The 13,543-nt window shown below is 49.3% G+C and overlaps 1 protein-coding gene across 1 annotated transcript in view; it reads right to left on the bottom strand.

Annotated features, from left to right (window-relative positions):
- The window catches only part of CD99L2 (CD99 molecule like 2), a 30,534-nt gene continuing 16,991 nt past the window's right edge, over positions 1-13,543 (bottom strand). The window contains exons 3-11 of the mRNA XM_051630139.1: positions 12,131-12,169; positions 10,622-10,717; positions 9,759-9,839; positions 9,123-9,215; positions 7,863-7,925; positions 6,800-6,835; positions 6,588-6,707; positions 4,043-4,108; positions 1-3,612 (exon numbers count right to left, since the gene is read on the bottom strand). Of these exons, the coding sequence (XP_051486099.1) occupies positions 3,548-3,612; positions 4,043-4,108; positions 6,588-6,707; positions 6,800-6,835; positions 7,863-7,925; positions 9,123-9,215; positions 9,759-9,839; positions 10,622-10,717; positions 12,131-12,169 (659 nt within the window). The 3' untranslated portion in view covers positions 1-3,547. The remainder of the gene's footprint in view (positions 3,613-4,042; positions 4,109-6,587; positions 6,708-6,799; positions 6,836-7,862; positions 7,926-9,122; positions 9,216-9,758; positions 9,840-10,621; positions 10,718-12,130; positions 12,170-13,543) is intronic.

The following is a 13,543-nucleotide window of genomic DNA, read 5'->3' on the forward strand; positions in this document are numbered from 1 at the left end:
TTACTAGTCACCTTGTTTTATTTGGCATTTTCCAATGGCAGTCAAATTCTGATCTTTACCCCCATGATACTTACATGCACTGGTACAGATGCTTCTGCATCACCAAACATTGTCCCTTGCTTTTAAGTCACGACTTCACTCAAAAGAAAGGATTCTCTAATTTCACAATGTTGTTGTCTCTGAACTTCATTTGTTCCTGAACCTCCTTTGTTGCAGAGGCAGATCTTTAAAAAGCCTTAGCCTGTCGACTCAGCTTGCTTTTTCAGAATTTGAAATGGTATTATGGACTAATTCCACTTTTATCACAGCAAATGAGTAGTTAAGAATGACAATATAGCACTTAGAAGGGTTCATTAGTGGGGCTGCATGAAAATGACTGAGTTTATAGTGCCAAAATATCTGCAATTCATGTCAGAGTATTCTCAGCTGAAGGATCGAAAACAAAGAAACTACTACAGTATTGCCAAAGGAAAATAGAAGTAATTGATAGAATAAACCACAGGGAAAAAGCTAGTTCAGTTCTTCAATCTTCTACTTTTTCTGAATTATTTTGTTAAAAATAGCTTAATTAAGCTGAAGAAGTGAGGTGTGCTAAGAGTGCACAGCACAGGTAAGTACATGAACTCTCAGGGCAGCTGTATTTATAGGTTTTGGACTTGTGAAAAAAATAAATCCCAGTTTTCAGGTTTTTATGGCCTTTTTTAATAAAGGACGAGAAAGTTCATACCATGTGTACAGAACCTACAGTGCAGGATTTTTAAAAATTCCATATCCAGATTTAAAGAGACCAGACACTAATTAAAATATTTAGAGAGGTCAATGCCAGATCAGTTGTTTCAGAACCTGGATCACTACTAAGAAAATACACTGGAATCCTCTCAGTTGCTATAATACCTATAATATAGATGATGTATAAACTCCCTATTTCTCAGACTGGTCTGACAGATCAGATGGAGATGGGCTGCAATAAAAAAGCAATTAGAGCCTTTACTAACATTTAGCACATCAAGACTTTGACTTTTGACCAGTTTTGAAGAGAAGACTTAAGGATTAATTTCTTTACTGTGGTTATTTGTCAATAATGTCCTATGTTCAATCCCAGAGAAAGAGATCCTGAATTCTGTTACTGTAAATTTTTTTGAAAAGTGCTCCCTTTCACTCTACATTTATAGTTTTCCACATAACTAGAAATCACACTGAGGTGTAAGTGTTCACCAAAGTTCCACAAAGGCCTTGGGGAAAGGAGCAACTTCTGAGTTCTGAAAACTGGGGTGCTTTTGTTTCAGTGAAACAGCTTTGTGGTTGGTTGGTTTTGGTTGGTTGTTAAAGTGTAGTATTTGTGAATTAGACACGGTTCTCATCTGTTCTAGTGTATGGATTCCCAGAAGAGGGGCTGGTGCTGCATTCTTTAAGCAGTGCTGGACACCCCACTGCACTGTCCACCAGACAAACAGGGAGGGCACAGAAACAGAAATGCAGTAAACCAAATGCTCTGCACCTGCAGCAAACCTGGGCATCCACAGAAGAAGAAATGGAGTTAGGGTCACTTCATCAAAGCTAGGAAAACAGCTCCTAGTGATGGTCAATGCCATCTTGTAACACTTCACCTACAATAACTTTCTAAAAACATTTTTCATGTTATAGCTTCCAAATGTGTTTGGCTAAGACAGAAAAGCAGACAGTGGTGCTTGGGAATGGAGATGCACAAACTCAGCACCTGAGCTCCTGCACATGATGATCCCAATCCTGCAGACCATGCTTCCTCCATGAGAATCCTTCTTGGGCAGTAAGCAAACAGAGTGTAGCCCATCTCTATCTCCTCTGCTTCCATTCTCTGAGCAGCCAATAATTTGATTAATTTTGTTTTAAAGTAAAACAAAGCAGCAGTGGTTTGCAGCAGTATTGTTGTAGCCTAAGTGTTCTGGATACATGGGAGGCACCATTATATCCCTAGAACTTGTCTCCCTTACAAAACTGTTCTGCTAGAGCTTAAGGCTTTAAGAATTGTGCAGAACTGCAAAATACTTAACCATGTTACGAGGCAATTTCCTTTCAAATGGAGCTGTTAGGCAGCAGTGCTCCTAGGCTGCTTCACCTCCTGGCAAGGCCTTGTGTAAGTTGTGTCTACCTGAAAGCTGTGAATTTGTACATCAAACTGAAAATGTTCTTTTTTTTTTTCTTTTTTTTTTTTTTTAACATACATTCACAAAATACGGTATTTGCAAAACAGTACAAAATGCACACATTTCAGGTTTATATATAAAGAGCACGCAAAGTGTGTTTTCCTTCAGGCCAGAGCATGCTTTTTGAGCCATCATGGATTTGGTTAAATGTATAGTATCCACATTTTAGCAGCAAGAAGAAAGGGCTGCAGCAGGATTAAAAATATAAAGACAAATTCTTGCCACATAGCGAAGGTCAGGTGGATCAGGGTGCTGTCCTGGTGGCAGGACTGAGCACCACATGCAGTCCCATGCTTCCCAGAAAGCTGCAGGAATCCCATGCAGGATGGTGATGGAGGACCCATCCTCTCAGGAGCTTCTGCCTTTCTTAAAGGTTAGTTGGTAACAGAAAGTACGAAGTTTTAAATACTTTTTCTGCCTGAGGTTCCAGGGGGTGCTCTCAATAGTGGTGTTAATGGTTGGAGGAGAAGGTGGGGGGATTGTAGCTTGTTAAAGCTTGACTTCTCTTGTGACAGGGGAGCATTAGAAGGCTTAGTCAATGCCTACATGATGTATTTTCTTTCAGGTTAAATCTGTAATTTGTTTTTGTGTGAATAAGATCTGGCCCTGTCCTTGGAACACAAGGAGTTTTGATTTCAGTGACAATGTAGGTCTCATGTCACACAGACAGACTGTATGGCTTGGCAGGTTCAGCTCCATTCTTATCTGGCACAGCCAAGCATTCAAATGGGATTTGCTAAAAGTGAACGTTGTGTACCCTGATATTACCTGCATTTATGACTTGGCATGAAAATCAAGTCCTTTTATGTGGTTAGAAACCCAGCGCTGCGTGGTGGTGAAACATCCTCAACTCCTGACTTTGGAGCAGGGAGACACCTGCCTCAGCCCAAGGCCCCAGCTGAGGACCTACCATAGGCACTTCATTTTTTAGGTGTAGCTACAGGAAGGACTGGAATCTACCCTCCAGAAATGTGCATGTGCCCAGGTTGGCTGGAGGGGCTTTACAAAGGGCTTTGAATGCTTTGCTTTGGTTGCTATTTACAGGCACTTCTCTGCCCTCACTCCTGTAAGCTCCTTGAAAAAGACCTTCTCCCTTACTTGAAAACTGACCACTACTGAAGCACCTTCTATTGGTTTGCATACAACTGGACACCAAACCTACTATATTAATTTGATGTAAACATATACCTCAACAAAAACTAAACACAGCCACGCTCACCTAAAGCCTAGAGCAATACAAAGCCAGTTCAAGCCTAAGTACACATTAAATAGCTTTGGAGTCAAATTAAATAAAAAGCTAAATTACAAGCATGTAAGATCTCCATTTGCTGCTGACTGAGTCTTCTCTAGCCCTGGGCCACGCTTTACATCTTCACACTGTCTTGCTTTGGTGGTTGTGCTGACTGTGTTTCCAGTACTGAATATTTAACTAGGGAGAAAAAAAAAAAAAAGAAATCATGAGTAGAACAGCACACGACAGAAGTGGAGAGCAAGCAATGGGAGTCCAGTACTGGTTGGCTGTATGTGATATTGTAAAACCCTTGCATCAGCCTTGATTATCTGTCACTGAAAGAAGGATCATGCTTTTCCTGTGCATTCTCGGTGGCTGAAAATATGAAAGCTAAACATGAACTCGTCACTGTTTGCAGCATGAGCTTCTTGGTCTCCTTCCACGGCTTCCCTTTGTGTGCAATAACCGGGGGAAACACTGTGGTGGGTGTTTCACAGAAAAGCTGCAGCACCACCTCAGTGGAGTCTTCATCAAAGAGACACGGCAGCTCAGTACAGCACGAGGGGCTTTGAGATGAAGCTGCTTTTGTGGCTGGATGCAGACAGGGGAAGGAAAGCAAGGTTCTCACCTTGGGGCTCCTCGCTTACAACAGCTTCCATGTTTTCTCCTTTCACATATTCCGCGTTAAGTCCCTCTGAGAAGTAACAATAAAAACAGTGAGATGAGAGGACAGAAACTAAAAATTATTTGCTTTGATGCTTTAGAAACTCTGGTAATGGGTCTATCTGCTGTAAAAGCTAAGATGCCTTTTTGCAACCTCCTCTGCATTAGCAGCAGCACAGAGACATCAATAAACCATGGACAGTGCTGAGAAAGTGTTGCTGGATTTCAAAGTGACCACAGAGGCTTGTCCAGAAGGCACAGCTTCTAGCAGCAGCCCTTTCTTCTGAGTCTCTTGCTTCATCTTGATCATGCGAGGCAGCAAGACTAACACTGTGCTGAGGTGCTGGGGTAGGAGGGGCACGGAGCAGATCTGTGAGATGGGGCTGCTGAGCAGGCACAGAGATGGCATCGAGCTCACTTAAAAACTGAGTTACACAGAGCTGCAAGAGCCCTTTAGAGCAGGGCTGTGGTGATGAAGCAGGATCCCAGTGGGGTGTCAAATCCCCAGTAAGTCCCTTATTTAAACGCAAAGAAGTTTTCAGTGTTTGCAACAAGTTTCCCCCTGGGGGCTGCTGGGGGCAGCAAGACAGCAAAGAGGTGGCACCACTTGCCATGGCCCAGCTCAGAAGATTGAGCTAAGACTGTCCAAGGTGTGCTGTAGACCTCAGTTGTCCTCTACAGCTCTTCTAAAGGACCTCTTTGGAGCAAGGCAGACAGGGATGCTTGTGGTAAGTGCCAATTAGGGAAGGACCAAGGCAGAGGAAGGGGCTGTGCTGGCTGGCCAAGGAAGGCTGAGCTAACCCACGCTGTGGCCACGCAACACCTGATTTTTTAGGCTTCTAAACTTTCTACACATCTCAGTGCAGCACAAAGCATGGCAGGGACCCACTATGCCTCAGCAACAGGTTGGGATGGGGCTCACTGGTACCTCACACAGAAGCAAGGAGGCAGGGAACAGGGCTGGAGCAAAGCTGCACCATGGGAGCCCTCCTGCAGCAACGTGGCAGCCACAGCCTCCAGGGCATGGGAAAGAAGAAAAGTTTCTGCAACTAGCTAAAAATAAATAAATAAAAGCAAGCTGTGAAGGCAGGAGAGGAGCTGCCAGAGCAGCACCCACGGCCTCTGTCCTGCCTGAGCAGTGAGCAGCTCTGGGCAGAGGGACAAGAAGAGGCTGAGGAACAGCCCAGGACAGGGCTGGCGACAAAAGAGATGAGGTGTTAGAAAATAAAGTGGGATGAAGATTACTAGGCAGCCCTGCCCTCATCCTTTAGAGGAATCAGCAAATGCTGATCAGAAGAGACTCAAAAACAAGACCAGGAGCTCCAGCCTGGCCATGGGAGCAGGGCAGTGAGCAAGGAAGGAGAGAGGCTCAGCCTGTTCCTACATGCTTCAAGCCAATGGTCATTGCACGGCATGGCTGCCTCCTCTCAGACGTGTTTTGCTGGGATAACACCAAATGCAATTTATGTTTTTCAATAAAAAGCCACTTTTGCAGTGGCTGACGGCTCTTAGATTTCTGTCATGCACTGCAATGCATCTAAGGCCTGACATTAGCCCAGCATGCTATGTCTGATGGCTTAAATTAATCCTTCTTTATAATTAACTTTAATTTCCTGCCATCTTTCTGGGGCTTTGTGTCTCTCAGCTTCCCCTCATCAAAGTCTTTACTCTCTTTTTTTTTAATTATTTATTCTTGCCAAAATATCATTTAAGTGGGGGGAATATACAAGGGTGTTTCATTCCATCACATTCATTTGACTGTTCCTGCTGATCTAATTTACCAAAATGCTCCTGTTTGTTTCAGGCACAACTGGGAAAATAGCACGATTCCAGCAGAACTTTCCAACCCCAAACACCCTTCCCCCAGAGCTAAAGAGACTCACAGAAGATTTCATTTGATTAATTTAAAAAGAGCTGTTTCCAGCTGTTTGCAACCACCCGTAATTCTGCAGGAGCCCATCACAGCCAGGCCAATGCCCTGGGGTGAGGCTGTCAGGGAACCTCCAGCAAAAGGTGCTTTCTGGGAATAGGAAGCTTTGTTGCTTAATTTGCACTTAATTGCAGTAATTGCTGCACACCTGCAGAAGGGTGGGTTGGGTTCTACCACTCATGGCTGCCAAAGCTGCAGATGTTCCCTGGGCTTCCTCTGCTGCTGCCTGGTGAGTTTTTACCTCTTGCTGAGGTTTTGGGGTGAATTTTTTTTGTTTGCCTCTTTTGGGGTGGGATGGTATTTGGTCTTTGGCTGTGACTATGACTATCTGTGGGGGTGTGCCAGGGCTTTGTGCAGTCTCTGGGGTGGCAGCAGGTCCTGGGGTTGTTGTTGTTGGATTTCTGCCTAATAGGGCAGGGGGGGCTCCATGACCCACAACTGGGGCTTTGTTCTGTCAGCTCTGGGTCACTGGATGCCTAAAACCTCCTCCTGTCTCCACACTGAAAATGGCAGTGGGACTCAGGGGGCACATAGGTGGGTCCTTGCTCTGCGCCCCTGGGGCGCTCAGGGGGACACTTACGCTGGATGCTGAAGCAGAACTTCTTCTGCTGGTAGGAGATGTAGCTGGAGACAGCCCCGATCAGCGCCATGGCCAGGGCACTGGCGATGCCAGCGATTGTCCCCGTCTCTGCCACTGTGCCTGTGGGGTGCAGAGAGAGTGGGGTGCTGTGTGGGGGGGCACACGCCCCTCCCATCCCCTCCCACCCCACCACCAGCCCCGCTGGCACCCACCTCTGCCGTGGTCACTGTCCATCCTGCCGTCGGCACCTGCAAGAGACACAAGCCTGTCAGTGACCCCCCCAGCCCCTCTGGTCCCCCCTGCCCCTCTGGTCCCCCCACCACCGTGCTGGGCAGCCCAGGAGGGAGGGGGCAGGCAGGGTAGGGGCAGCAGTGCAACCCCAGGGACCCCTGGGCTGGGGACGAGTGTTTGCCCCTTGCTGCCCTACACCTTTGTCTGCTTGCCCTGGGCAGCTTGTTGTTGCTTCTCAGAGAGGTCTGAAGCTGCTCTGCTCTCCCACCACATACTTGGGGGGGAGCTTTGGGGACAGTCCCTGCCTGGGACACCCCTGCCTGCACCTCCACCCCGTGCTGCTCTCGGTGTAGAGAGAACAACCGAAAGGCTGCCAGGCAGCCACAGGGAGGGGACCGGCCAAGCTCTGCAATGTCAGGGAATCCTCGCTTGGCTTGAAGTCTATTTTAACATCACCTCCCCTGGAGAAACTGGCTTGGGAGGAGAAGCTGCTCCTGCTGGGAGCTGCAGTCCTTACCCAGTCACTTACATTCTGAATTTATGGAAGCAGGTCAGCATTGTATTAATCTCCTTGATGCGGTTTGTCCTTGGCACAGAGATTCATTAAATGTTGATTGGGCTTGTGGTGCTCATCTTTTTACTTGACTGCTTTTAATATTTCATGCTGTGGATCCTCGCAAACACTCAGGGCTATCGAATTGTTGCTGGTTTTTCTCCTTGTTTCAACCATTGGTGATCACATGGAGGAAGGCAAATGAAGGCAGGGGAGATGTGGGTCCTGTCTGCACTGGTGGCAGCTGGAGCTGCAGAGGCTCCATGGGATCAAAACCAAGCACCTCCAACTGCTGGCAGAAGGTGTGACCATGGAGGCCAAAAACTGTGTTCCCCTGGCCCCATGGCTAAGATCCCTTTTCCCATGCACACCCTGCTGAGAAGCTGAGCTGTGCTCTGTGCAAGGAGGTTGCTAGGAGGTTGGTCTATATGGTGGTTATTGCCCTGGAGGCAACTGCTAGAGCAAACAAACATATGTAGGTCAATGCTTACCTTTCTTCTTGTCTGGGCTGTAGCCCCCGTCCACAATGCTGGCCAGGTCATCGTCTGAAAAGCCTTTAAAAATAACAAGAACTTGGCATGGTTGGCACCCGAAGGGGGATGCAGCCCCACTGGGAGGTACTGGCCACAGGTTTCAGGTGAGCTCCGCAGCAGCAGGGGGGCTCACCCTCCCAACCTGCAAAAGCCAAATTCACCCAGCAAAACACCAAAGCTGCCTTCCTGTGAGGGCAAATGCAGCCAGAGCTGCCTGGAAAACAGTGCAATGGGAAGGAGGAATGGGGTGTGGTTTGCTTGGGATGAGAGGGATCCTGAAAAGTGAGTGCCTGTGGATGGGCCGGGCCTGGAAATTAACTGATTTATGGGCTTAGTAATGAGTGTAAAAAGAAAACCCCCTGACTATGCCAGAACCTGGTGAGGTCACAGGCAGCCCAGGTGCAACACGGCTGGGGGAAGGTGTGTGCTGGTTTTGACCGGTGCCACATTCCAGAGGCTCAGCTCCTCAACCTTTCCTGCGGGAGTCTGAAACCTCAACAAGCCCAGAATATCAAAGTGCAGACAAGTCACCTAGTTAACACAATGTAATAAAATATCTGACTGTTAATTACGTGTGTGAGCAGGGTATACGGCCATCTCGACATCAATATACAAGACATGCAAAGTCTGTTTTCTGGCTCAAGTGCTCGAGGGAACAATCCTCATAGACAAATGATTCATTCACTGGAGCATTTTAGAGATGGAAAAAATAATCTCCTAGCCCATAGCATATGTTATGCCAGGATTTAAGCCTGTTCTAGATTTATGTCTTAGCAATGACTGCAAACCCCAACACTACATACCCTGGGTTAAACAGCTGTCAGGTACAGGGAGGAGGGGAAACTTAACAAAATCACCACAATTTAATGGGTCAGAAGAGGCCCTGGGACAGGAACCTGCAGAAGGGCATTAGGCAGAGTCCCTCTCTACCAAGGACTAGTGAGGCAGGGGCTCCTTCCCTTCCTGCAGTCCCGGAGGAAGAGGCTGCACTGTCTGAGGAAACATCCCCCTCCTCTGCAGGGGCAGGGCAGAGGCAGCAGGTGGTGGCTGCAGGCAGGAGCCTGGGACATGGCAGCACCTTTTTTTCTCCTTACTGTCACTGACCTGTGTCCAGCAGTCAAGAGCCTGTACCCAGGACAGGCTGGGAAGGATCTTCCACAAGTCCCACGGGACAGGGTGGCTGGTGGCAAGGAGGATGGAGAGGGAAAGTCAACATACCTTCACCTGGCCTTACGTCCGGCCTCCCACCATCTTTCCTATCGTTCTTATCATCAAGGGCATCAGCCAAGTCAAAATCCATAGGATTCTTTGCTAAAAAAACAACACGAGTGTTAGCAGTGCTGGCCACAGGCTGGGGAGCTCTGCAGCTAACTAATGAAGGAAATGCTCAGCTTTGCCAGGGAAACGTGTCAGTGGGAGATGAAGCCCCCAAAACAAGCTATGCAGCATCGTGGCAGATCTTCTAAACCCATCCTGCTTCATACCCCCCACCGCTGCCGTGAGAAATGTCATGTTCTTCCCACAGAAAGGGTCTGGCACTGTGGCTGGAGTGCCTGGCAACTGGATAAATCAAGGGCACACACCTGGGAGGGGACAGAGGTGCCTGTGCTGTGCCAGCTGGAGTAGCCTGTCACTCAATTGCTTGGTGAGACCCCCAGGGAAGTGCAGTGTAATACTGAGAGACCCTGTGTATTGTGTGGGTTTTTATTTTATTTTTCCTAGATATCTCGTGAACAAACTAGAGGCTGGAACACCAGGCTGAGGGGCAGTGTTGCCATCACAGCACATCCCAAAGCCTCTGCACTGGCAGCAGAGCTGAGGTGGAGCCATGTGGGCCGGGGAGCTTGTCCTCACCTGGGTTAGGCTTGGGGGGGGCCCTCGTAGTTTTAGGCTGCTTGGTTGTGGTGCTGTGGATGACATCCCAAAAGCTGCTGTCTGGAGGGAGGGGGGAAAAAGAGACCAAGATGATGTTACCCTCTTAAATGTGCATTTAGAAGAGGATGGGGATGTTCCCCCCTTCCCACAGGGAGACTGGGGCTGCCCTGGGGCAGTTTGGTGCTCTGGTCTCCCCTAACACCAGGGGCACCCCCCACCCATTGGTGCCCTGGGGATGCTCAAACCCTTGGTGTCGGCGGTGGGTGCCCTTGTAGGATCCCCTGTGCCAGGGCATGTGCCAGTGGGGCTGGAATTTGAGAAGGGGACAAGTAGAGCCACCAGGAAATCCCACCCCCCCCCCACCACATTGCTGGTAAGATACATGTCACCACCCCGAGAGCAGCCCTGTGCCACGCCCACCGTGCAGGAGCAGGACCAGGCACCACTGAGATGTTCTACTTCAGCAATTAAATCTCCCATCTAAGAAGAAGCAAATGGCTTCGTTCAGGTTAAAAGCTTTTACAAATGCTGCTCAGCAAAGCCTCCCCATACAGCCTCAGAAGGGCTGCAGAGGCAGCAAGGGAGGGAGGATGACTAAATGCTGGTGACAAACCTCCTGATATATCAGCGAGAACCTGGAGCATCTCCCCTGCTGGCTCCACTAAGACAGTGGAGCAGAAGGAGGTGGTCACCTTTTAAAATAACCCATTGATGGTCATGAAAACATGCTGGAACTCATCTGTCAGTGCCTAATCTCAGCCTCCTGACTACTGGAGTGTTTTTTCCCATCCGGAGCCCAAAAGGCAAACACCCTCCAGGGGGCAAGGGGAGCTCTGCAGTACCTGGCTTCCCCGGCCTGGGGAAGGGCTTTGGAGTCGGCTTGGCTGGTTTGGTGGTGGTTTCCAGAGGGGCATCAAAGTAATCAGCCAAATCAAAGCCTGTTGTGGGAGAGAAGGGGTTGTTAAAACCTCCATTGTCCATGGGGATGGTGTGAGACTTCAGCATGTGGCCCCCCTCGCAGCAGCTCTGCTGTCCTGTGCAAGCAACATTGCACCGCTGCCAGAGGCCACCAGCACTGGTGTCAGCCTGGAGCTGAAAGGGGCATCCAGCTGCTCCACTGCCCAATCACAACCAGATTGCAGAGCCTTCAGATCAGCCTGGCCATTGTTTAACTCTCCCCATCTGAGCTGTGGCTGCTGCCCAGCCTGAGCAGCCTCAAAATACTGCAGTTCTGGGGGGAGACCTGCCGGTCTCCTCTGGCATCTCCCAAGAGGCAGAGGCTGCAGACAAGAAGGTGCTGCAGGGATCAAGCTGGTGGTGGGACATGCTCTGCTCCCTGCACAGCCCTGTGATGAGCAGAGCACGCCCAGGAGATGGGGCTAGGGCACAGGAACCTGCCACGGGAGGCCCTCACTGCCATCACTCATCCAAAGAGCATTCCCTGGGGAAGAAGAAACTTGCCCAGACGAAGCCTCGGCATGCATCCATTTCCCAGGGAGAGTTTATTGGATCAAACAGCCTCTCCTTTGGGCTGCTATCCAAACAACAAAGCCCTGCACGGGCTTCTGGCACTTGACTTTTCTTGTCCCTAGCAAAGACCATGGCCACCAAGGAGCTGGGCAGTAAGATTTGCTTTAATTTGTGCCAAGGCTCTTATGCAGGGGTGAGCGGGTTCACTTCCAAGTGCTTCCCTGCTGCAGTTTATTTCAGGCTCCTCTGGCAGGGTTGAGCAACCCCCGGCTCTTGTGACTGTGCTATATTTAAGTAGGTGTCTGTGGCCAGAACTCAGCCAGAGGAACTGCTGAAACTCGGATGAATTTAAGGGAGTTTCCTCAACCCAGGCAGATGCTGTGGAGCTGACCAGCCAGGACATCCCAAGGGCACAAACAGTTGGTGAGACAGGTTTCCCTGGATGGAGACATGTCATCAGGCTGGGGCCTTTCCCTGGAGGTTGGGAATATCTTGAGAAAAAAAAAAAGGAAGGAAAATTTCCTCTGGGCTACCTCCTGGAAGGAAAGCTAGCAGCTGCCATGCAGCCAGCAGCAAAAGCCTGCTATAGTTGAGTGGTGATTTGTGTCTTTTCCATTAGGATACTGCAAAGTGTGCAAAATCCAGCCTTGGCCATAAATGTTCCACTGCCACTCGCCTTCAGCATGGACAGAAATATTAATATTGCGTTTACTTCATGCTGCCACCAGCTTTCTCACAGGCAGGTGAAGGTTTCCCCAAGCCTCTGATAAGGCAGCAGCAGCAGCACTCACACAGCCCACAGGGGGCTGGCACGCTTCAACCCCCCGTGGGAAGCACATCCAGCCCTATGCTTAAATGATAAGCACACGAGAAGGTCTCACCTGTCCCACCTGCCGGCTTTCTGGGTCCCTTGGGTGTGGCTGAGACAAAACAGACAGGGAGGAAAACATCAGTCAGAGAAGGTGTCACTTCTGGTGGAAAAGACAGCAATGGTTTCACCCTGAGCTTCCCAGCTGACTGTCATTGCTCTGCATTTCTAAACATGGAGCTCAGAGCCACCAACCCCCCTGCAGTGGTAGGTGGACCCAGGACAGGCCATATGTGAAGGCAACCAGCTGTGGCTGCATGGGGTCAGGATCAGGCCTGGAGCTCTGCAGGCACAGCATGGCCAGGGCCCAACACTGCTTCCAAGCAGGCCAGCATCCCATCCCATGGAGAGTGGAGCTGTGATGGACCCTGAATTAACTCCTGGGGACAGCAGCAAACAAAGCAAGGATGGATACTGTATGGAACAGCATGGAAAACAGGAGCAAGCTACCAGTGTTTTGGTGTCCCCTGCCTGGTCAGTTGGCTAAATGACAGATCACTTCCATTGCTGCATTATGTACAGGAGATTCCCTGTCAGCTGGAGGAATTTTGGTGGGACCCTGATGCTCAGATCCCAGCTCCTCTGGCTCCTCCTGGTCTAAAATGAGCTACAGTCAGCCTTTGGGGAAGGTTGATTATTTTTTTCCCCTCCCTGTAAACCATTATTAATAGTGGCTAGCCCTACCAAGTATATGAATAAATTATGAGCAAGAGTTGTGGCTACTCTATTCCCATTAATTTCCATTTGCTCCTCTGAACACTCACGTGCTTCTTCTGGGCTTCATTTCCTGTGTGCTGGGTATGGTTTGATGTGACCTGTCTCCAGACCCTTTGTTTGCTTTTATTCTAGGGCTGATGTGATGAAGTCCAGAGTGGGATGCAGCAGCAGGGGAAGCTGTGTGGATGGTGCTGCTCCTTCCTCCTGCTCACAGCTGGGACTCCAGCCTGGGGAAAGCTGCTCTCCCTCTGCACAAGGCGGCTGGTAGGCATTTCTCCTCACATACTGTAGTAAAGGCCTTACAAAATCCTAGATGAGACCCCTCACACCCGTGAGCAAATCTGATACCCCATGGTCTATCCTATCGCTCTCCTGCTGAACCTGTCCTGCCACAGGAGAGACCTGTGGGGCATCCTGACTCTTTATTCCATGTAAATTCCAGTGTAACACAGCACGAGTGTCTGTGTGTTGTTAGACTATAAAGTAAGAGGTTTCAAACCCTGTGATATTTTCACTTAAACACTGGTAGGTGTATTTCCTGGGATCACAGGCACTGGCATCACTCACAGAGCCCTCCGGGCTATTGCCCAGCTGGACACTGGGTCTGGGGATGGTGACCATGATCAGCACAAGGAGGGATGGGCAGTGAGGGCACTGGCATTGGCACCTCCATGGCCAGGCAGCAAAGGGGAGCTGGTGGCATGTCTGG

The sequence above is a fragment of the Apus apus genome, chromosome 12, assembly GCF_020740795.1.
Source record: "Apus apus isolate bApuApu2 chromosome 12, bApuApu2.pri.cur, whole genome shotgun sequence".
NCBI classification, from domain to species: domain Eukaryota; kingdom Metazoa; phylum Chordata; class Aves; order Apodiformes; family Apodidae; genus Apus; species Apus apus.